Source organism: Varroa jacobsoni, unplaced genomic scaffold, assembly GCF_002532875.2.
Source record: "Varroa jacobsoni isolate VJ856 unplaced genomic scaffold, vjacob_1.0 contig00718, whole genome shotgun sequence".
NCBI lineage: Eukaryota > Metazoa > Arthropoda > Arachnida > Mesostigmata > Varroidae > Varroa > Varroa jacobsoni.
In genome coordinates, this window is record NW_019214513.1 from 95,501 (window position 1) to 117,914 (window position 22,414).

Below are 22,414 nucleotides of genomic sequence, written 5' to 3' on the forward strand. Positions count from 1 at the left end.
GATCAGAGTGAATAAGCTGTTAGCTGACTGGATACATTCTGTCTGAAACATATCTCTTCGTGAGAGCATTGCTTCGGCCTGCTAGTTAGCTTGCAGTTACAAGAAAAAAAGCTCGATTGGTAAACCATAATCGTTTGTGAGGGGTAAAGGAATCCTCTGGTGACGGTAATACCGTTGTGGAATACTTGGCTGCCAATTGAATTGGTCATATCTTCCAAATTATCATCTACGTACCTTGTGGACTAAATGATATCATACCTCATTCAGGTACTCAAAAGATATGTCTACTTCTCTCTGTTGCTAGACGTGTAAATTACTAGGCCTGCTCAAATGTTTCTGAATGCATTATTGAATGCCGGGTATAAATCAATGAGTATCTAAAATGGCCTTAGGCGTTCCGAAGGTGGTTTTCTGACTGACACGGTTTCATGTTATCCCGGTTATGCTTATACAGCTTCCTCTCACATATAGATATTTGTATATAGTTATATGTGTTTGTATATATATAAACATATGTTTAGTCTCAAGTTGTATTTTGTCATAGTATACACTTCTATTCGTATTGTTATTAAATGATAATAGATAATTGCTCCAATTGCGGTGGCTGACACAGTTTCTCTAATAAGAGTGTTTTGTTTCTCCGTTTTACTAGAACGCTCAGCTACACGAGGAAGTCAAGTTTAATTCTGTTTATATAGACTATGCCTTGCACATGTAGAAATATATTCATATATGTTTGATTGAACTCGGTATATATACAACGTATATATATCGAAAATGGTGAAGCCCTTTATAGATTCATTGTTTTATCTACATGTGAACGACGACCTTTCAAGATTGAAATTATTGTTAATAATATTTCTGTGCCGTCCTTGCATACCGATTAGAGAGAGATGTGTGTTTTCTGCCTCCGCAGAATTAGATTTGCCTGGATTAGGTCTCGTCGCCCGACTCAGTGCCTCATAGCGGTTCCGAACACCAAACTAGAGTCATTTATTTATTAGCTTAGCTCAGAACGCTGAAAAGTTTCGGGTCATTTTAGTGTCGAGGTTCTCAGTGGACCCATTTACTTGGCTTGATAAATCTATTATTTGGTGGCACCACGCAGCTAGCTTAAGCCTGTCGAGATGCTTGCAGGTTCGTATGCCGTACGGATGTCAACCAGTCATTGTTCTATTGCCTCTGACATAGTTTGCAAAAATTGATGAGTCAATATATCGTATCATTTTGTAACAGTCCGTCTAATTAGATATAAATAGACCTACGCGAGATTAGCTAACTTCGAGCCTGGGGCGATTCTCGATTTTTCGCGAAGCTCTGAAAGAAGATCGTTTTCGTATACAAACTGAATACTTTTTTCCTTTATAACCACAAAATATCGTTATGTCAAGACTGACCGCCATTTAGCGTAAGACTAAATGCAGTTTTAGCGATCATTAATCTGAACGAATCCCTCGTTTGTCTACACTCACCGTAAAATAGTTCGAGCACTCCGAAGGGCATGACCGCGAGGCACACCATCAGATCAGCAAGAGCTAAAGAGACGAGAAAGAAATTGGTGACGTTGTGAAGGCGTCGTTCCTGCCAGACGGCAATGCAGACAAGACTATTGCCGAGCACGCCGGCCAACGGGATCACTAGCAAGACCAACGCTAGCCAGTGATATTGCGGTGGTTCAAGGTACTCCTTCGACACCTGATCATTGAGTAAGCACGCTTCGACCAGTTCGTTCGTAATGGGTAGGGGAAACCTCGTTAGGTTGCCTTCCCATTCTATGAGTAGATCGCACCAGGCGTCTGTGCCTGGCGAAGGGCGTAGCGATGGCGGAGGGTCCGTAACCAACGTGACGACGTCCATCGTGTCACGCAACGGTGGGAAGACCAGAACCGCCGAGGGCGGGAATAATGATGGGACCCAGGGTCCTTCTCTCATCTCATCGCTGCCGAAACGCGTTAGAAATTCGGCGAAGCACAGACGCGATGAACGGCGGAAATGACGAAAGCGATAACTCTGTGGAATAGCTGGAAAAGGGACAGCCAGTAACTTCGTTACGAGTTAACGCCGGTGATGGCTGATGATGACAAGGTTTGACGATGGCCAATGGTAATAGTAATAGCAAGGCATAGCGAAAACACTGTTCAGCTGATCGCACAGCGAGTCGTGAGCCAGTACTATTCCATACGCTGCTAACAAACAGTGGACTTGTTGTTGTTGTTGTTGTTGTTGTTGTTGTTGTTGTTGTTGTTGTGGCCTTTGCTGCTAGCATCATTATCATCGGATTACGATGAAAACTGAAGAACATTTTTTTCTCAATGATCCTCCTTGGAAGATAACTGCTATCGTAGCTAACGTTGTTGTTCAAGACTAGAACATCTTGTTTTGGAGCACATTTAGCGAGGGATTGGCGCAGTGTTTCGTTCGTAATAATCTTTAGGATTCTTGCAGCCCAAGCGGCGTTGATGCTCGCATGGTTTAAATGAATATGTCGATCTGGATATTTCCTAACTACACGCAATGCACAAATACACAATGAGCACACTACCTCACTGATGATAACAGAAGCAGTCGTACATATGTGCCACAAAAGCTCCCTTCTACCAGCTTCTCACAGATCTACATAGAGACATTGACATATTGAAACTGGCTTTCATTGATGTACGTATGAGGTACACACGTTCAGCTAAGACACAAATCACTCGACACGACTACCCAATACAGGGGCACCGTTACACGTTCTTTTGATTTCGATATAAGAGCGATCTCACTATACGTCGCACTCACATTGCTGTTTCCAGGTTTTGCTCCGCTGTGTTTTTTCTATTATGTAGCTTTACAGCAGGAATAGCGTCTCGGACGAGCATCGTTGAACGTGGCACCCGGAAAGCGTCTGTTACCAGCAAAAAGACACGAGACCACGTGCAGCGGAAAGGGATGCGAGCTACCGGGAGAGGACTCGAGGGAGGGCTTGGGCCTGTAGGACCGCCTCCTTAGTCCTGTGTACGGCAGTATACAGCGGTATAGCGGCTTTGGAGAAACGGAAAACGCAAAGCCGTGGACAGTTCCGACTGCAACTGTTGAACCGTGTCGAACATGGTGATGACAGTCGACGCAGATGGGCAACTAATCGCGAAAAATGCTTTCGAGCTTTTGTCTCCTCGGTCCCCTGTTTTCAGCGAGTAAATCAAATGTCAGTGGTCGGCTTTCGTCATACTGCTACCCCTACGTTATACTTTAGTGAATCGTTTTTATTTTAATCCAATAAAACTCTACAAACCCCAGCTGAATCGATACAAGCTGTTCCATTTATGACAAGACGCTATTGGTGTGCCTTCTATTTAACCTCTACTAGTAGGGTAAGAATAAATCCGTGTAGTTCTGTTGTACGCTGTTTAGGACTAATTTATGATAATACATGTATTGTTAGGTTGTCCAGAGCTATTTAGTGGGTCAAGGAACTTGAGTAACTTTTAATTTATTGTTTACATTTTGAAAGCAGTACTTTGGCAGCTTTTCATTAGTTGTGTAACCCTACCATACCTAATATAAGGCACCGCTGCCTCATTGAGAACGCGAATTTTCCCGAATCATCGACAAATCCCATTAGCATTTTCGATTTTAAAAAATCAAATTATAATTAAGATAACCCCTCAGCGTCGACTTAGCTTGCCAGACAATATCTCTGCCTTTGAACTTATTAGAATATGGTGGCACTCTATCGATTTACAGTTTCAGCTAGGTCCATTGAATAGCTCAGAACAAGCAATTGTATCCCAACACTAATTGTTGCCTTTTCGAAATCACCTTTTTCGAAAAGCTGGCACCAAAAACGTAAGGCTATCCTGAAAATACTGATTTTGTCAATTATTGTTTTATAAGGAAAAAATAGTTATAATTGCGTCAATCTTAATTTTCTTATGCTGATGCAACAGGCTATAACTTCATCTAAAAACGGGAAGTGATTTATATTGCGTCCTTACCTTTTCGATTATACTGCAAACACAATTAATCATCAAACTACTATATGCATGTATTGTAAAATCGTTTATTATCCTATTTACGTAACAGGCTTGAGAGGTTGACTTTTTGCAATTCTATTATCTTTCTTGCTCTATGTGAAATGCTATCCCGTATGACCGATTCGAAAGCAGCTGTGTATACCTCGCCGTTTCGCGTATTTTTCTTTTATAATAGCGATTCGTTTTACGTTATATTTCGTGCTGTTTTGCGTGATTCGTTTCACATCGTATGATTATGAGCTAGACAAATTTCTCCTAAGCAAATTTACGAAGAAAGCGAAGCCAATTAGGCTAAAAGAATTTAGTTTTCTCTTCCTGTTCGCTGTTATTAACTGCAGTTGACGCTCTTTGTCCCGTTCCGTTAGGGCTTCCTTCAGACGAGCAGCGCGGATCGCCTAGTGATTGCGGAAGACCGGCCTCGATAAGCAGAGGCCACAGTCAACAACACAATGGAACGTCGTAGTCTGTTAAAAATAAAATGTTGAATTTTGTTGAAGACGGTTAGGGTGCGAGTCGACAGACGTAAGCGAGCTTTAAACTTGCGTATTTCAGATTTCAGTGCCAGGGCCCAGTACCGTTACTACGGTACTTGTCGGCAGTCGATACGAAAAAGAGTCGGTCTGCTTGCACTTTCACATGAGGTTTAGAAAAGCCTCATGAGGAACCGGCCGAGTACGGCAATGTTCAAAACGAACTAACCGACTTCGCGACCGCCTTCAACCATGGCGAAACACACAGCGTACGCTTGATATAAGGCATATGCTTTCGAGGGCAGAAATGTTTGTTCGCTCCAGAGTAGTTGAGGAGATGGGGTAACAGGTGGGATGGACGCGTTCTGGACCACTGCACCGTAATTCGGAGTATTGCAGCGCGTAACCAGAAGGGAACGTTCGACAAGTAGAGCTCGCCTTATGTGGCAGGCAATCCGCAGCAGTGAATCCATTCTTCAGTTTCCTTTCGAAAATGTCAGCTTCTCGGTGCAGAACGCTCTTTCGAAAAGAGAAAAATCCAATAGTTGGATCTAGGAAAATCCAAGGTTGTCTTCTCCACCTATGAACGGTAGACTAATCAAATGATGTGTTTTAGTGTTATTTCTCTATATCGTTGCGCCTAATTCATCAGTAGTAAAATGAAAACTGGCTTTATATTAATATGGAAGCGAATTTTATTGGCGGGTGTGACATGTACCGTCAATAAAACTATAAGTCTGAATATCCTTGTAGACCGCGTGCGTTTCGTAAGTAGCGGCATATACTAGTAAAAAAAAACATCAAAAAAAAACATACCTAACGTAGTTAGGAGACTAACTAAGTCTCCTAATACTAAGGAGACTTAGTTAGTTGAAGTCTATTCCGTCTTGCAGTATGGGGGAAGCAAGAGTTTACATATATGTGTCTCTAATCTCGAAAACTACTTTGTCGATGTTTGTAAGCTTACCTGTGTATTTTACATTTGGAGTAAATATAAAATTATAAAGCCGTTCCCGTAGGTTCTAACACTGCCGAATTTTGTTTCTTTGAAGTAGGCCTTTAATTGCTCAGTTTTTACAAAGGTTATATATATATATATATATCTATATATATATATATATATATATCAAGAGCAGATTTGACAGCCAAAACGAGGTGAAGACAGTCGGCGGTCTCGTTGGCTTTCGTCGGGCACCACCATTCATTTTATTCAAGACTTGTCTCGTGCTGTCTTTTGTTTCTTTCGTTCGACCTCAGGCACAGTTGCGCCAAAATACGACCAAATCCCTGAATCAAGCCACTAGGCTTAGTTACTTCTTGTCCCACTCTGTATCACGACGATAATGACCTACGGGGACCTGAAGTACCTTTTAGATCAACTACCTATCGTACTTGTGTACGCTCCAGTAAACCCGTTGTGCTAAAGACCTTGTCAAGACATCACTCTCTGTTAAATTCTCTCTGCATTCTACTTACAATAGAGATATCGATGCTCTAGTTCGATTCGTAATCTTCTTGTCGAAGGTCATTAATTGAAAACTATTATAGTCACAGAAGGACGTCGACGGGCTGTATATAAAGAGGTGATACCATGTACCCGTATGCGTTGGCCGCACGCGGAAACTGACAACGAGAAAGGTACGACAGGGCAGTTCATTCATTTATATAGAGGGAAAGATAAGGCTACATGGAGCAGCGGCCGTGTGGATCATTTCTGTTTTTTCTAGCAGGGGAACGTCGATTTAAAATTTCCTAGTGTCAAACTTTTGGATTTTTGCTTAAATACACACAGGTGAGAAAGGTAGTGCTTTACGCATTGGTGGATTTTTATCTTTGACTGAATCGCGAAAGGTTACGTAGGTACTTTGTTATAATTTCGTCAAACTTTTTTGGATCATGAAGGGACATTTGATTTTCTACCACGATTTCCCCCAAAATTTAGAAGTTAAAAGATGACTCGAAATCAAGTAACGGTGTATAGCAGTCATCGCTACGTATAATAACTGTATGGAAGATAACCTTTGTCTAGAGACGTCAAGGAACGAACATGCCAGATCGTGAATTTAAGGTGGGTTTCCAGCATTGCCGAATGCCGGCAGCTGCCTTCTAAAAAATTGTAATTTATGTTGTACTAAATCCCTTGAGCTGAATTGATCGTAGCCCAAAATATAAGTATATTATCCTCTGATAGTCGCGTTTAAGGAGCCACTCAATAGCAAATTGTTAAATTCACGCACTATTATACACTCAGGACCTTTGTCCATACGAATGCGCAGTATCACACGGTTGGCAACAACAGCCGAACATAGAAAAAAGAAAAACAAATCGCCGAAATTGCACCGCTTAGTAATCGATTGTAGAGAGAGACACGCAATCCCGTGACACATACACGTGTAGTTCCGGTCACATACATAGACGGCGGCCAAGAAGTGGCATAGCTGGTAATGCAGGTTCGGTTGAAATTAATTATTATTATAATTATAATTATTAATACAAAATTAAGAATGTCGAAAGAAAAATCAGAAAGGGTCAACTTGAGTACTCGAAAGAGCCGGCCTAAATTGCACTGCCCTGTATGCGTCCATATATAAGGGAAACTCCTCGTTTTGAGGGTCTGATAGCGCAAGAGTCGTCGGCTTCCACACTAAAGTAGATCAACAACGACTCTAAGCGAACCAATGCATTGTTAACATCATCCAGCCTTCTAAGTCGCCGAATCACTACGGTCAACGCAAGGTTTCACGGACAGCATTGTTCCAAAACCACCTTTGCATCAATCGACGTCACCACGATGTATCAGACAACAATTCCCGCTTACAGGCACAAACTGCTAAACGATAACGCGCTTTTTCGTACATTATAGATTCTATCGTCACAGCCTGATTCCAACATGGATACGTACTTGCTGTGGTCGCCTGACAGATATGGTCCTTGGCCCAACCTCACGAACTTTGCTTTGGCAGGCGCTGGTTTTAAAAAATTTGCCATACTGCTCGCCGAACTTAACGAAGCGAATCTCTACCCTGGAACTATACCTTTTACCATGACATAACTGTGTATAAGATGATTTCATCATATCATATGCAAGTTTAGCATCTTTCACCAGCCTCGTGTAGGTTCGCCAATTTAACGTAAATTCATATAAACTACATTGACTACATGGCTCTGTATTGATACAAATTGTCTCAGGATGCTGATTACGGTGCTGCGAAAGAGTAATGATGAGCGTCACTAAGTTGCTGGGTGAAGAAAATAGCAATAAGTTAACTTTAAATCACTAAGACATGTCTCAATCGTTGTGGTCCCCTTCGAAGAAATTTCTGCCGAATTCAATGGTTTTTTCTGTCCATTCGTTAAAACAGTTGTCCGCACTCAATCGCGCAAATAGAGCTTCGATCTGCTGTTGTTTTTGTGAGTCCGTCGATCGCTTTCGAGTTTCTCTGTTTGACAATTTTTTGACTCGTGACGAAAATAAACCCCACGGCTAGGTATATCTCGTTAATGCAAACCTTAAGGCAGTACAAGCATTAGATTTTTCTGTAAAAACACGATCCAATCTACGACATATGAATCAGTGCATCGTTGTGGAGAGGAACCGACTATTGGTTTTCTTTCCGGACAACATAAATTAATCTTCAATTGCACTGAAAACGTTGCAACAAATCGGAATAAAAATGTGTTTAACTTGTTCATCTTTACAACTTTTTTAATCAACTAAACTGTTTGTCAACTTTTTTAACTGTTTTTTAGTATTGTGATACAATATAACGTCTTTCGGATCACAAATCTTTGGAAAGCAAACAAGTGTTTCAGACAGGCTATATAAAGCATGCACGTTAATCCGCATATATTAATACAATTGAGAATGTGCGCAAAGCGTATTATCAGGGGTTTAGGGTTTTGATATGTTGATATTACCCAAAAACCCCCTGTTTTTTTTTCACTCCCAGTAGCATAAAATGTTCAAGCGCACGTACTGCTTGCTACACGATGGTATAAAATTGACTACATTAAACCAGCTTCTAAAGTCAGACGGAGGATTGCCGCAGCACCGTAATTTTAACATAATTACGGAGTGTTACTAACAAGATAACATCAAATCTTCAACCGAGCGTGTTGGAGTAGTAGTGATAACTATAGCGTTGTTGTTTCGCATATCAGAGGCCCATATTGAAAAGGCATTTTCCAAATGGTTATTGCAATAACTATATCCAAAAGCGTCTTTGTTTTAACCCCCTGTACGGGTCAGCAGAAATCATATCCGTTCTTATTAATTCTAACAAAAAATATGTGTCAAACAATGTGCCTCTCGATTGGTCATTAGTTATACTTTCGACTTGTATATGTTTCGTTGGTAAAATTTTCTAATTCTTAAATGCAGAGCAATGCTCTGGTACTCTGAATCAAAATTGAACTTACCGATAAATTCCTGAACACGCGTGGATTCAGAGCAGTCATTTCGGTCGATATTCGGCAGTCTCATGTATTTTGCAAGTGTATCACGCTAAAGTACATAGCTAAATTTTCTTCTTGCTTCCAGGCGGTATTATCCTTTCGAGCATACAATTGTGAAATGGAGAAAAGCGCGTTAAATTTAAATTGCGTTGAAATACCCCAGCAGCTGGCTGACAAGCGGCGTCAACTCAGTCATCGCAGAAACCAGCTGTTCTGATGGCAGGATAGTCATTTTTGGGTAACCGCTCAGCATTGGCCTCTATAGACAACATCATTTTGTTAGTAAAGTTTTGGAATGTATGACAAGAATGGAAGATTGGCGAACACAGGTAAAGGTTTTTCAAGCCATAGATCTACCAGCATAAAACAGCTAAATCTGGAACATCTTCGCATGTGATGATACCCCCATTATGAGCGCCAGTACAACTTTGTCTTAAAATATACTAATGTCTTTCTACACTGGCCTGTTAGCCCAGAATCTTAATATAGTAAGATGGTCCTCATAGAGATTATTTTGAATAATTATTTTTATTTACTTCTAGGAGATTGGTAGAATCAGGTTCGAACGTTAAAAGATCGTGTACTAGCTAGACGACACATGATGATATCACAATATACACAGATTTAAAATGACAACTAACAGGAGAATGGTACGCGTAAATAGAAAGGTTACAGATGGAACTGTGACCTCTTAATTCCGAAACAGAGCCGTACGGTGTCGCACGATTGGTCTGCTATGTGAGTCAATTTGATGAGGGGCTCTGCAAAGTCATGCTGGGCACTGGAACAGTTTCAAGGCACCACAATCTGAACGGGAGAACTCATAATGGCATAACTCAACATAAAGTTTCACTTCAGACCCTCAAAGGAGATGACAGCCTATGCTGGTACTGAAATTGAGACATTTCTACGAACACAACGCTTGGAAACGTTATTAATAGCTTTATATGATATATCAATTTTTCGATCTTCATTTGCAGAAGCATTAACTCTTTCAGGAGAATGTGTGATGTATTTTCCGGTATACTGTAACTTTGAGATCTAAAGCACACAATTCTAGCGAGTGCGTAGACTCTTTGCGCATTTCTGGAATATACCTTGAAAGATGAAATGCCACAGGTTTCAAAGGTTACGGTTTTCGAAAGCAATTGGGCTATCTCAACTATGGCTATCTTGTTGATGAGTCGTTTAGAATTTCTTTTATCAAGTGCCTTTGAAGGCTTCTTTACGATTATTGACAAATGTACTTCAGTCATGGCCCATATGCACTAATGAGCGGCCTGTTAATCGGTTCTTCGTCCGCCCAATTTATGTATTGTCCTTCATTTCTCTCACTTCAAGTTTGTTAACAACATAATCACTTAATATTATAAAAGTGCAATATATAATGATACATTACATAATGTATATTGTATATTCAAAATGTACCCGAAAATCTATAGCGTCAGTAACCACTTTACATGCATAGCTCTCCTCGTTCACATCTCTTCAATCGCCTTCCCTCCTATATGATATTCCCGACCGTCTTTTCTACCTTTCCATATTTACCCGCGTCCCTCGTTCTCCAATCGGATCTCAGATTGAACAAGAGCCATGTGTCGCGGCCAGCTTTCAGAAACACACCTGCCATAGGCCAACACGAAAGTGAAGGATCTTTCGCCATGTGAATGACATCACATTTGTCTTATGCTATTGCAAAGACGTAGGCATTATAGACTACAGGTCGAGCACAGATTGGTTGGCCAAATCGATTGTTGAAGTTGAAGGAAGGGGTTTTGGTTAGGTGGGGCAAGATCGAGACGAACGTAAATCTTGCAGTCGGTTGCTCATTCCTTCATAGACCGGGATACCCAAAGGTTTCCATTCATCCGAGACATCGTGGCGATACAGCGGCCTTGTTGTAGATAACGGTCATTATTTTTTTTTTTTACAGATAGAGCTTTGGCCACCTTATTGGAAGGGAAGTAAACTGGTAAGCTGAGGGAACTGGGGTAAGGGGAATGCACTAGATGGTGCAGGTAGTGCTCGTGATCGATTACGGCGCTGGTATTAAGCGACGGGACAAGGCCTAGGAAGAAAGCACTCTGTTACGACAGCTTCCTACGCTTTTGTGGCAATCATCAAGAACAGCCGTATATTATTAATTCGGCCGAAGCGGATACGGAATGCTGCTTTGTTGTCGTTGGGCCGGTCGCTATGCACCTAGAAGAAAGGACAAATCTGTCGAGACAACCAGTAACTGCTTAGACTGGATCTACACGTCTAATCGATAGATATATATCTCTGTCAGACGATAGGCGCTGCACTAAGCGTTTTTCGCCCGACATCCGTCAAGGTAATTTCGGCGGGTACGGCGACATAGCGACGCGACCGAGGTAATCAACCGGCACTCGGCGGTAGCTAGTACTGCCTTTTTTTGATCTGCTATGTAAACTGTGCCTACTTTGAACAGATTGATTCCTTTAAACATCATTGCTAACAAAGCCTAAGGTCCGACAAATTTCTATAAATGGTACAATGCGAAAGATAGGGATGACACTAAAAGGGAATTTTCATTGATTTCGGTAAGCAACATTACTATGCATTGACATAAATGAGGAATTTTATCAGGTATAGAAGATGGTAAAATCTATCTATCTACCTACTGCCCTCTTATAGTAGTATAACATACGATAATGGTTGTTCCAAATGAATCAATTAAAACAAATCCTTCCATACGAATAGATGAACGAAACGTTGGACCGTTAGTTGATATCGCAGTTGTACTATCCACGTGTACCCAAGCGTCAACAAAGGAAGATATGTGCGTGAACTACATGAAAACAAGTTAGAAGTATTCACCACTGCAATCCAAGTTGCTTTGCCCTCGGGCTATATGAAGTAGAAACTTTTCCCTGCTCGTCCATTTCAACCGATTTTGGTCGCATCTCGAGCGGTTCGATAACTCGATTGGTGGCAACCGCACAGCCTCTCGCGTGGCCCCTGAAATCGTCGTCATCGTGATGATAAGCCGACAACAATGATCTAACACAGTATCAGTGTGAATATAGAAATAGCTTTGAAGGAACAGGTGTACCCTCGACCTTTGTACTGGACTGTGTATTGCAAAGGCAAGAAATACAGCTCATAAAGGTAATCCTACCATTTGGCATAATTAAAATGAATAACATAAAAAGTATAAAGACCTATGTAATGTACAGCGAACATATTATATGTAGGGCTCAAAACGAGGCATGTGCAACGACAATGGCTTAAAGGAGTCTCCGATTAAGTATCACACCCAATACCGTGGATCCTTTAGCCTCTAAAAAGTTGCACTTGAGGTTGCAACACCCAAACCTAGGGGAACTTATTATGCTTATTCAGACAGCTCCCGGAAAGCGCCTGCATAAAGTATACGCATATTATGCTTTCATGCACATGGAAATAATTGGTTCGATTAGTGCCTTTATTTATGACGTTGAATAACTTTAAGTTTAAGATTGAAACGCTGAGGATATATCTTGCCACTTCCGGCAGCCAGAAGTGAAGATAGACGTCCATCTGTCGCTTATCTTTGCTGTGCGGCAAGACAGCCCGCGGAAGTATCAGAGTAGCGACGAACAGTAATTTTCTGACTAATTCAGGAAATGGGTGCTGCGAAAATCTGATATTTGTAACTGATAGCTAAAAGAGGAAGAGCTACAGCGGCGGAAAGGCTATTGGCTGCTATTTGTAGTTCAGGGGACAAGGCTTATTAATTGGACCGGCGGGTCGACTTTTCTTTTGCAATATCGGACTAAACGAATATATGTACTTGCTTTTGTGTTATAATGAAATTTAGCCCTAACAGCTTTAGGGAACACACGAAATTGCCTATCAACTATATAGCTTTTACTTGTTTCATTACTGAAACTAGATCGTTTGTCTCGACAGACTGTGTCATATAAATCTTCGTCAGCTTACAAAACAAAAGTATCATAAGAGCAACATCTAATGTAGAAAGAAAAAAATCAACTCATATAAATTTGTAGTTTAACACCAACGATGCTGCTTGTATATTGTCTTAAACGGGCATCATCAAAATGACCGATCGTTAAAAAAAAAAAGCTATTCTATTTATCGTTAACCCTAAATTTTGAATAAAGTAAAGTTCGATAACGATGTGACGACGTCTTAATGTTTTAACGTTAAATGTAAATTTTTAGAGAAAAATTTCCAAGGGCCAAATTGTAGAGGGCGCCACATGCAGTTCCTGAGTGAACCAAAGCCTAGTAACGTAAACTTCGTAGATTGGGAGTCCTAATGGTTCAAAAGATTTGCTATAAATTACCTTTATTGACTAAGTAACTGAACAATTTTATTTTTTCGTAACTCATAACCTACAGAGGTAAATAAGTTCAGCGGGACCTTTCGAGGTTAGCACTGATCTGCTGAAATTATGAAGAGGTTCTTATTTAACTTGTCAGAAAACTTCATTTGTACGAGACTCTTCCAGTATCAGGAAGATATCTAACACCTATGTGAACGGAAAAACATGGCTCACCCCTGTTTTTGTCAACGATGGCTCTAGCCCTAGAGCAGAACCGTGCACGCCATTTGCATGATATCTTAAACAGTACGAGGTATGCGTGATAAAAAATAATTTAGACGGCTCCATATTCGACAATGCTAAATTAGAGCCAATCCTCGGATCGCATCACTTCAGAGTTTGAAATATCTGAGTATTTAGAAGTTGGTAATTGATAGTGGATAACGACGAGTGACATCATTTACATGATGACATGTGTAAACAGAAAAGCGTAATCAAGCAAAACGTCTGCAATTTATTCAATAATAGCAGTACCAGACAAGTAGAAGCAATTGAGATAACATCGATTGACAGACTTAACACTAGGACAGAGTGCAGTAATGTCTAATTTTCTTACTTAATCAACATCAGGTGTGATGTTCCATCATGCCACTGATAGAAAAGCGTTTAGTGATCGAGCGCCATGGATTTTCTCTATGGTGGGAGAAAATATTTTCAACAAGAAAAAAGCAAGCTCTAGTTATAGGAAAGTGGAAAATGTCCAATAGACAATAAAAAATCCTTAGTTTTGCTATGGTGAGAAAATGTTATCACTCGCAGTTATATTCCCAAAGTGATTACTTACTACCCTCAGAACGAATTATTGTTGACATTATACAAAGAAGAAAATACGGAAAGTTTTCATTTGCGATTCTCGGTTTTCAAAGCTGGCCTCGTTCGCGCTGATGTAGATCGTATCGCACATCGCCACAATTACCCAGAGTAGGGATAGAGGCCAGCAACGAGCATGGTTAGCGTTCACTGGAAAACCGCCAACGTCCTTTAAAAGCTACGATTTCGAACACTATAACACACGTGCTAGGAAGATTCTCAGCTTCTTAGCACGCCTATGCTCGAAACAAGAGTTACCAATTCCTATGGTTAGTTGACATAAGCCCTCCTCGTTCGAAAGATTGGTGGTGACCAATTGAACGAACGGAGCGCTCGGAAGTGCTGTCTGAAAGCCGCGGTGGATATACCATCTCCACTTGGGCCACATTTCACAAAATGACTTATCTGTTACATTGCGCTTGTTCACCATAGCAGCGACTGGAACCAAACAGCAGATGTCGGACCCCCTGCAGTTACAAAGGCTTGATTCATTCATTTAATTATGCAGGCCCAATAGTTCCAGTTTCGCTAGCCAAAAATATAGAAGTTCGGAGAGGAAGCATCTGCTAGCCAAAAAAGTATTCCTCTAATTCTACTCCAATAAGAGATCTGTTTTGGTCGATCATACTTAAAATGGGTTGGTTATTAACAACAAGCGGACAGCAATGAAAGGAGCATTTGTCATTATGCACTGCTATTAACTAGGGACTCGAATGAAAAATCCATTGAGCTTTGAACCGGCGCTTCGAACGATTCCCCTCTATCCCTATATAATTTATTGAAATTATAACTTTGTTTATCGTAATCGTAGCACATAAGCGCTCAGAATTGAAGCACTATATATTTCCAGACCATGTTCAGATATGCTTCAGCTTCACTCAGAGGCACTTCTCTTTGAAACGCGGCGCCTAATCAATAGTCTCTAGCTTTCTCTCGGCCAGAAACTTATGGATAGCACACTTCGTGCGACTTCAGGCCACTGAATATTAGAAATCTACTAAGGTGTTGATTCCTTTCGCACATCGCTACTTCCACCTACGTTTTGCTCGTATACTTTACCTGATGCAGTGCGCCTCACCCAATCAGCACAGTCTTACCTTAAATAGAAGAACTAATAAGGCCAAAGCTTAAACGTTGATGCAGAAGTACACTGCGCGCATCGTCTCGCTTGGCCTAACTCATGCTTTTCGCTATGCAGCCGCTTTGTAACTATTGAACGAATGGCTTTAGACTCGTCCTTTTCATGAGAATTAGAACGATAGCACAACATTTACCAATTTGGCCTTCGCGCTCAACTATAAGGGTCAAATCCTGTGTTATACGATTCGCGTTGTAGCAATCAGACCCCTGGAAGAAAGCGGCCAGGAGAACGGATTAAATATGGCTTACTAAGCGTGCAGTACGCTCAGTATTTGCAAATGCTAACCTCGCTGCACTGCATGCTCGGTCAACATTCGCACGAGATATTGACCTCTTTGAAATGCGCTTGCAGCGAATAAGCTATGGAATACTATAGCTAATTCATTTTAATACCTACATACATACTAACTGGCTCAGGCCCGATAGCATACGTAGCTACCCAAGTGTGCTCGACTGTGGTACTTATTATCTATTTCAGATACGTAAAGCGGTAACCAAATCTTGGTTCGACATTTACCTTTGGATGTAAGCCCGAAAGATGGCTGATTTTTGGCTTCATTGGATTAACACGAACTTGCTTAATTCGTCAGCAAAAAAAATAGTGGCATTCTGGACATGACAAACATTAGTCAGCGCATGCGCTCCTTCAATAATGACAGGCAGAGAACCTCAGCTGGCCCTCGTCAATCTACCGGCCTTAAATCCTCTAAAGCTCTAGGACTCCAAAGGGCCTGGTCTAAATTGGACGTCCCCCTTCTTTACGCCGTAGAGGTGGTTGTGTCCTTACGCGGCTCTATGCCACTCAGAAACCAGCGGTGCGCATTTCTGCCAACTCTTTATCAACATTTGAATACAGTTGTGTAGTTAAGTGTGTTAAGTTACAGTGTTGACTTGTTGAGGGACAACAGCTTTGTAAGAATAGCTTGTATTTCAAGCGTCCATTATTTCTGTTTAGGCTCCAGGAAACGTTTTTTTCTTGCTGAATCATGAAGGATAATTGGCCGCAACTCGCAAACGGACAACGAAAGTAGCTCTTCGTCGCCTGTTCGTCACAACGAGATATTTTGTCGGGAATATTTAGTGACAACATTACTTGACCACTCTATATTTACCGAAGTATAGAGCACAATAACTTTGTTCAGGGAAATAGCAACGTACCAAACCGTGACACTGTAGTGATGCCGTGAATGCATATTGATCGACGGAAATCTGGCCGTCTATAGTTCTGGAGCCATGTTGGTTCCAAACAAACATTTCTGGGATCGTTTTGGCCTCCTTAAAGAACAAGTTCGTAACCATCGTAATCTGAAGAGAATGACAAAGGGTCGTAAGTCTTGAGCAGACAATTTTTAAACGCTAAACGAAACTGGCTGCCAAAGCGATTTGGAGGCCGGAGTGTTCCTTTGTTCGGCCTGTGGCTCTAATATCGCTATGGTATCAACTGCTCTCTTCACTTGACAACTGAAGATGTTGAATTACTAGAACTCTTAGAAAGCAAGCAATGTCTTAGTGGTATATCGTGCTATATGCCTCGTCATCCACTATCATCCGAACCGTCCTCATTCGCTTGTGTACAGAAAGTCGAGCTAGCAAGAATGGCGCGCGACTGCGAAGTGTTTAATGTTGCAATAAATTGATTGCAACGTTATTTATTCGACGTCATTCATCTTAACCTGACTCGTGACACGAACGTTCTAGCTGCCTCACTTCCATGAATTCAATGTTTTCAATAAAAAGAATCATCGAAAGAGCATCTTTTTAGATGCCTACTGAGTACATGATGAATATTTATTAAACGGGGAGGCAGTGTTTTGCATTCACTTCGTGAGTGGCCATTGAGACTATGTGGCTAAGCTTCAAATGAAGGCAACTAGTGTAAACGTAGATGCGTATCGCGACAAGGGGCGTAGGAGATTCGGTAACTTGTAGAAACCCGAACTTCGGGATGAAGTTTTCCAGCTCCATGAGTCTAAATTTCTATTGTTCACCCAAACAAGAGCCTGGTCTACCTAAAATGCATACGTAGCCACAGTTCGCTCATTGTCGCAGATGTTCAAAGCCTGGTATTACGTTACGTGGTCTCGCGTGCGTCCGTAACTAAGCTGTGTACGTGAATTGCAACACATTGATTGCGTCTACATATACCATATCGAAAAACCTAGGTTAAATATATTTCGATTGAACACATAGTTTTTTGTTTTTGGGATAATAACTGCGCCCGTTACTTGTGCTCACTGGGATGGACCAGCATAATTTATCATATCTGCACCTATTGTGAATAAGGCCTTGCGCTCTAAGGTAAGCTGTTTACATTTTGTACCTTACACTGCATCCGTAAGTGGTGTACGAGTACATGTTATTGAAATCCACTATTTAAATGATCAGGACTAACACGTTATGTATCGGCTTGGCAGTTCAAATTTGAGAAATTCTCGTATCGTCTGCTCAACGTCGTTGTGATGATGATTCCTATGATTCAGATATTTGATAAGCACACGCAAGCGAAAAAATAATAATAACAATGATGCACAGGAAACGAGGACAATGTCTTTCAGATGTTGTGTTCATATGATATATTTATCTGTTGTAAGCGAAGCTGATTATTTAGGAACACACGAACGGCACGCTTCATTATGGAAGGAGAGATTTCTCGTATACGGGAAAACATACTGCCATATGCCCGAAGGACACCTAGAGTATCGTTACAATTCCGAGCGCGCAAACCTCATGACTTCCGTAGTAGGGAGGTCCAACTGATTCAGAGAGCCGGAAGCGCCTCCGGAGGCGCTTCCGGTTTAGGACTGGATATATGTATAATCAGCTTACGAAAGATACTGTAATGTAATGGCGAAATTCGCATGCAATTGAAATAATATAGAGGCAAGGTCTCTAATAATAAAAAGCGGCATTGTACTAGATATATACAAACATCATAGGACACTCCTACAGGCTACTATACTGAAACGGACCCTAAATTTCTCGGTATGAATTTTCCAAAAATGTTATCTAAGCACACCCTTGAGAGAACGAAGCATTGACCAGCTTCAGATATTGAGATTGAGACGGTCGCTGCTTGGCAGACCTAAGTGTTTCTCCGCTTATTTACTCTGAATAAGGTACGTCAGAAATACCGTTCGTTTTTCTATGACATACTCCAAGAACGATTAAGCCCAGCGTCCTTACTAGGCTCGGATCGTTTCATAAATCTGAGCGTGAATAGCAATGGTTCTCCAATTGTACATTTTCGTAGAAACTTAGTACCAGAGTGATGAATGTGTGCCATTCTCAACGGTAGAGGAAACTGTCGCACGTTTGAATGCTGCAAAAGAACAGATGCCATTTTTGTACCGTTCACTGTACGGCGACATATTGACAATCTGTGTGTTGTATGTACGCCTGGAAGATATTTTTTACGAAGTAACCATCAAATTTGTATTCATATAGCATTAAAAACTAGCTATCAAAACGGCTCGATAGGTTGTGTATAAAATACTTTAATTATATAAAGGTTAATAATCTACTATTTTAATTCTTATTTATTATTTCCAGATGTAGTCCATTGGAGTTGCCTGAATTAATGTATTTGTCGCACCACGCCATTCGGACTTTTGGCTATACATCAGTTATCTTGTTTGTGTAATCTACGTTCAAAAGAATTCAAATTATCTTTCGTTCCGATGGTTTCTTATGACCATTTCGAAGGCTATTCCTCAAAGCTAGCTCAGCTCTTTGCTCCCGACTTGTCAACTGACGCAACTTTCCTTTTCTGTGGCCTCATTGAAGCGTGGACGTTCAACTTCAACTACGATGCCGATGGTTGTAGTTAATGTAGTTTGTTTACTCCTTTCAAAAGCGAATCCTTTCAGGGTAGCGCTAAAAGGTAAGGAATTGTAAGCTTCTACAACAAACAAAAAGCCATGAAATGTCAGCGACACAACAATCTTTAGATCCATATTAAAGAGCTGTTTCAGTACAAGCCTATAAAGTCATCAGTTGAAAGTTGGGTTTTCGTCCTTAACCACTCCGCTTATGCAAATTTGATGTTAATTTGTTACGATTGCTTAAATATAAGTGGTCAGTCTTCGCTGGGTCTATGGCGTATGAGGTGCTATCAACGTGCCATGCGACCGAAAGTGGTAATCGTTATGCCGTCAAAAAAATTCACCTGGTATACGGAGACTGGTTGTGATAAACACAGCTATGTATTTAGTTATATTAAATGCTCTCCTCCGCAAAAAAAATAGGAAAGGTAATTGCTTAATTATGATTTTGGTAAATATAGTACTACCTCCAGCTTCTTCTGAAACGTTTGTAGCTAGATTTATATCCTAATTTATAAAAAAAAAAACTTCTTTCGTGCTTTGATATACGTTATCCATTGTAACAGTAGTGGTAAGTAGGCTGCCCATTTGCCATCCTGAAGCGTGCATCCATATTCTCACGACATTTCGACGTTGTGTTCTGCCTAGGTTTTGCCCTGCATAAAAAAATATTACGCTTTTACTCCTACTGTGTCAACATGTCGAGAGAATCAATAGAGCAGCGCGAAAAGGAACCAGCAAAAAAAAACGCGCCTCTATATTACCGCCAGTATCACCTTATCGAGCCACCGATTTATGCGGACAAGGCGCCGCTGCCTCGGCTAGACGAAAATCAAAATCTGTATGGGTATGTCGGGTTGTATATTTAGCGAATGATTAAAGTTCGACTCGAGATTTCGACGCAACGGCTCCGTATCTTGTCTGTGAAGTCCAGCATGACGACACGTGTTGGTGGTGATGCCTATAATACCAGCACGAACGCTTAGCGGCGTCACTGCCCCAGCACTGTCGCCGAGTCCAAGGGCAATTTACTGCTACTAAGCCCCTCAGACAAGCTAGCATAGTTTGGCTATCGATTTAGCCTATCGAACATCGCCCGCAAGAACATAAAAGCCTTCAGGTCACTCAAAGCTTTTGGGGCTTGGGATTGGTCTGGCCGATTGGGTGGTATGTTGTGCGACCTACTACGTTGCTATATTGCTGGGCCTGTGACACGGGAAAGAGACAGAAACTGAGGCAGGAGCAGACGTAAAGTACATATAAAAGTAAAGTCGAGGAAAAAAGCGTCGCACGTCATCCCCACCTTTCAAACTTGTTTTTTCATTCAATTAGCCCCTGAGCTAGAAGGCTAGAAGGGCATGCATATCGAGGAATTGCTGGGTGGAGAACTCGTTCGCAGTTTTGTAGAGAACATTGAAGAAAGCACGAGCGCATAAAGAGTTTTGGCAAATGATGTAGAAAAGAAGTTTCGTGTAAAAGTGACTGAACGTAATTGTATATATCGGTGACTATTACAATTGTTACAACGTTAGACTCGTCGCAGGAATGCCTGATCTTCATTGGTAAAGTATGCATTTTAAAGATATTTAGAGGAAGATAACGATATTAATACACCTATAAGCTACTTGTATGAAATGCTAATGATGATGTAGACAATTTCAACGGGCGGCAACCTTTGTGACCACGCACAGTCCTATACGTTTTGCTAAACTTGTATCATTTCTTTAGCAGAATTACGTCTATCATTAAATCCGATGTGTATCAGAGTTACTTACTCGTAACCAGTTCGCTTATGGCTGCAGTTTGAGTAGGACCCTACGTAGTCTAGGTTATATCCATCTAGCGCGACCTGCATGCATACGTAAGTCAGAAGTGTTGTCGAAGAAAAGTTATTGAATTTACAAACGTATTTTTCAAAAGGTCTCTCTTTGTGAGACGGAACCGATAGCCTTTCTTGATTGCTCTAAGAGCAAACAGTTTTGGAAATCAATTCTGATTGTACCTATTTCTGTTGGTTAAGGAATATACTAGCAAAGCTAGTTATTTGCGTTCATTTCACTAGGATCGGTTAGAACTTTCTACGTCGAATATCCATTTAGAATGAGCGTTCCCAACAAGCTTGAATTTTATTCAGAAGAACGCAGCGTTCTATTCTTGTCATACACGTAGAAACGGTATTTTTGGTATGATTCACTTTCAAAAAACGTGATAGTCTCCATGCTATAGTACTGAAAAAGCAATGTGTACCAAACAGGCCAAAACCCACCAAAATATATATATATAATCATCTGTTGGATATAGAAATAAAGTTCTGGGTAGAGCTAGTTTCGAACGAGGGGCGAAAACAGCTACGATGCTATATTCAGAGCAGCTAATAATCCAAGATGAATCGCCATCTTTTCCGGATTTATTGCGCTGGAAGGAAAACATGCCAGCCATATGCGGTTTTGAATAACAACGACATCATGAAATATGATGCACTATTTTACAGAATAGGTAGGCATAGGGTGTCCTTCAGGACAATATTGGTTCTCCAAGCAACGGGGTTCCCCATGTGGGCGCCGTACAAGATACGCACTGCACACTTTTGCTCTATAAAGTGCAGCTTTAATAGTCGTTTCCAGGCTATTACGATGACTAATAAAGTGTGACGCAGCTATAGAAAACAAAAAAAAAAAACAATTTACAGCCCATTCACTGGGCGTGGTTTTTTAGATTATATAATTTACTGCAACACTGCCAGACTATAAATTAGGTTCTATTACAAAAAATACAGTACACTTGAATAACTATATGCGTATAATATATATACATCAGTGATTACAATAGACCCAAAATTGAGTTGTGCCAATTTAATTTCTAAAGTTCGCTTCAATGCCAACCTGGTAATCTTCTATCGTCCGGTGGAACAGGCCGCATTTTGTGCGGCCCAGTTATCTGTGTTGATGTGGTATTCAGAAGATAAAGTTCTTCAGTGCTGAGACGACCGTATGTGTGTGTGATAGGTGGTCATGCTTTCGCGTTGTAAGCTCAATGTCTGCACGTACGGTTCAGACGTTGTCGAAAAGCAGAACGAATTTCTTCTGTCCTTTTTGTGGGTTTCTTTTACCTGTATAGGCTATGATTCATTTACTCACTGGGAAACTCTTTTCTGAGTTAATTTCATATTAACGTTTTAGACTTGCGAGCATATACGTGCTCATAAACGTATATAAGGTATCATATATATAGAATCCTTACGTTCATAGTATAGTTGGTACGATGAACATAGATAAGCTACGTATTTTTATAAAGACCATCTTGCTTGGCCAACTGATGAATAAAATAACTAGTGAATGCCAAGCTGAACTG

The 22,414-nt window shown here is 40.9% G+C and overlaps 1 protein-coding gene and 1 long non-coding RNA gene across 2 annotated transcripts in view; one reads left to right on the forward strand and one right to left on the reverse strand.

The window, feature by feature from the left end:
- LOC111271510 (5-hydroxytryptamine receptor 2B) overlaps positions 1 to 4,740 on the reverse strand; it is a 31,582-nt gene extending 26,842 nt beyond the window's left edge. Inside the window, exons 1-2 of the mRNA XM_022852354.2 lie at positions 4,716 to 4,740; positions 1,473 to 2,021 (exon numbers count right to left, since the gene is read on the reverse strand). Coding sequence (XP_022708089.1) covers positions 1,473 to 2,021; positions 4,716 to 4,740 — 574 coding nt within the window. The remainder of the gene's footprint in view (positions 1 to 1,472; positions 2,022 to 4,715) is intronic.
- A 13,488-nt stretch (positions 4,741 to 18,228) lies between these two features.
- LOC147751986 (uncharacterized) lies at positions 18,229 to 20,543 on the forward strand. Its single transcript, XR_015315357.1, has 3 exons — positions 18,229 to 18,358; positions 18,792 to 19,122; positions 19,712 to 20,543. It is a non-coding gene; the product is annotated as an uncharacterized LOC147751986 (long non-coding RNA).
- Positions 20,544 to 22,414: the final 1,871 nt, after the last annotated feature.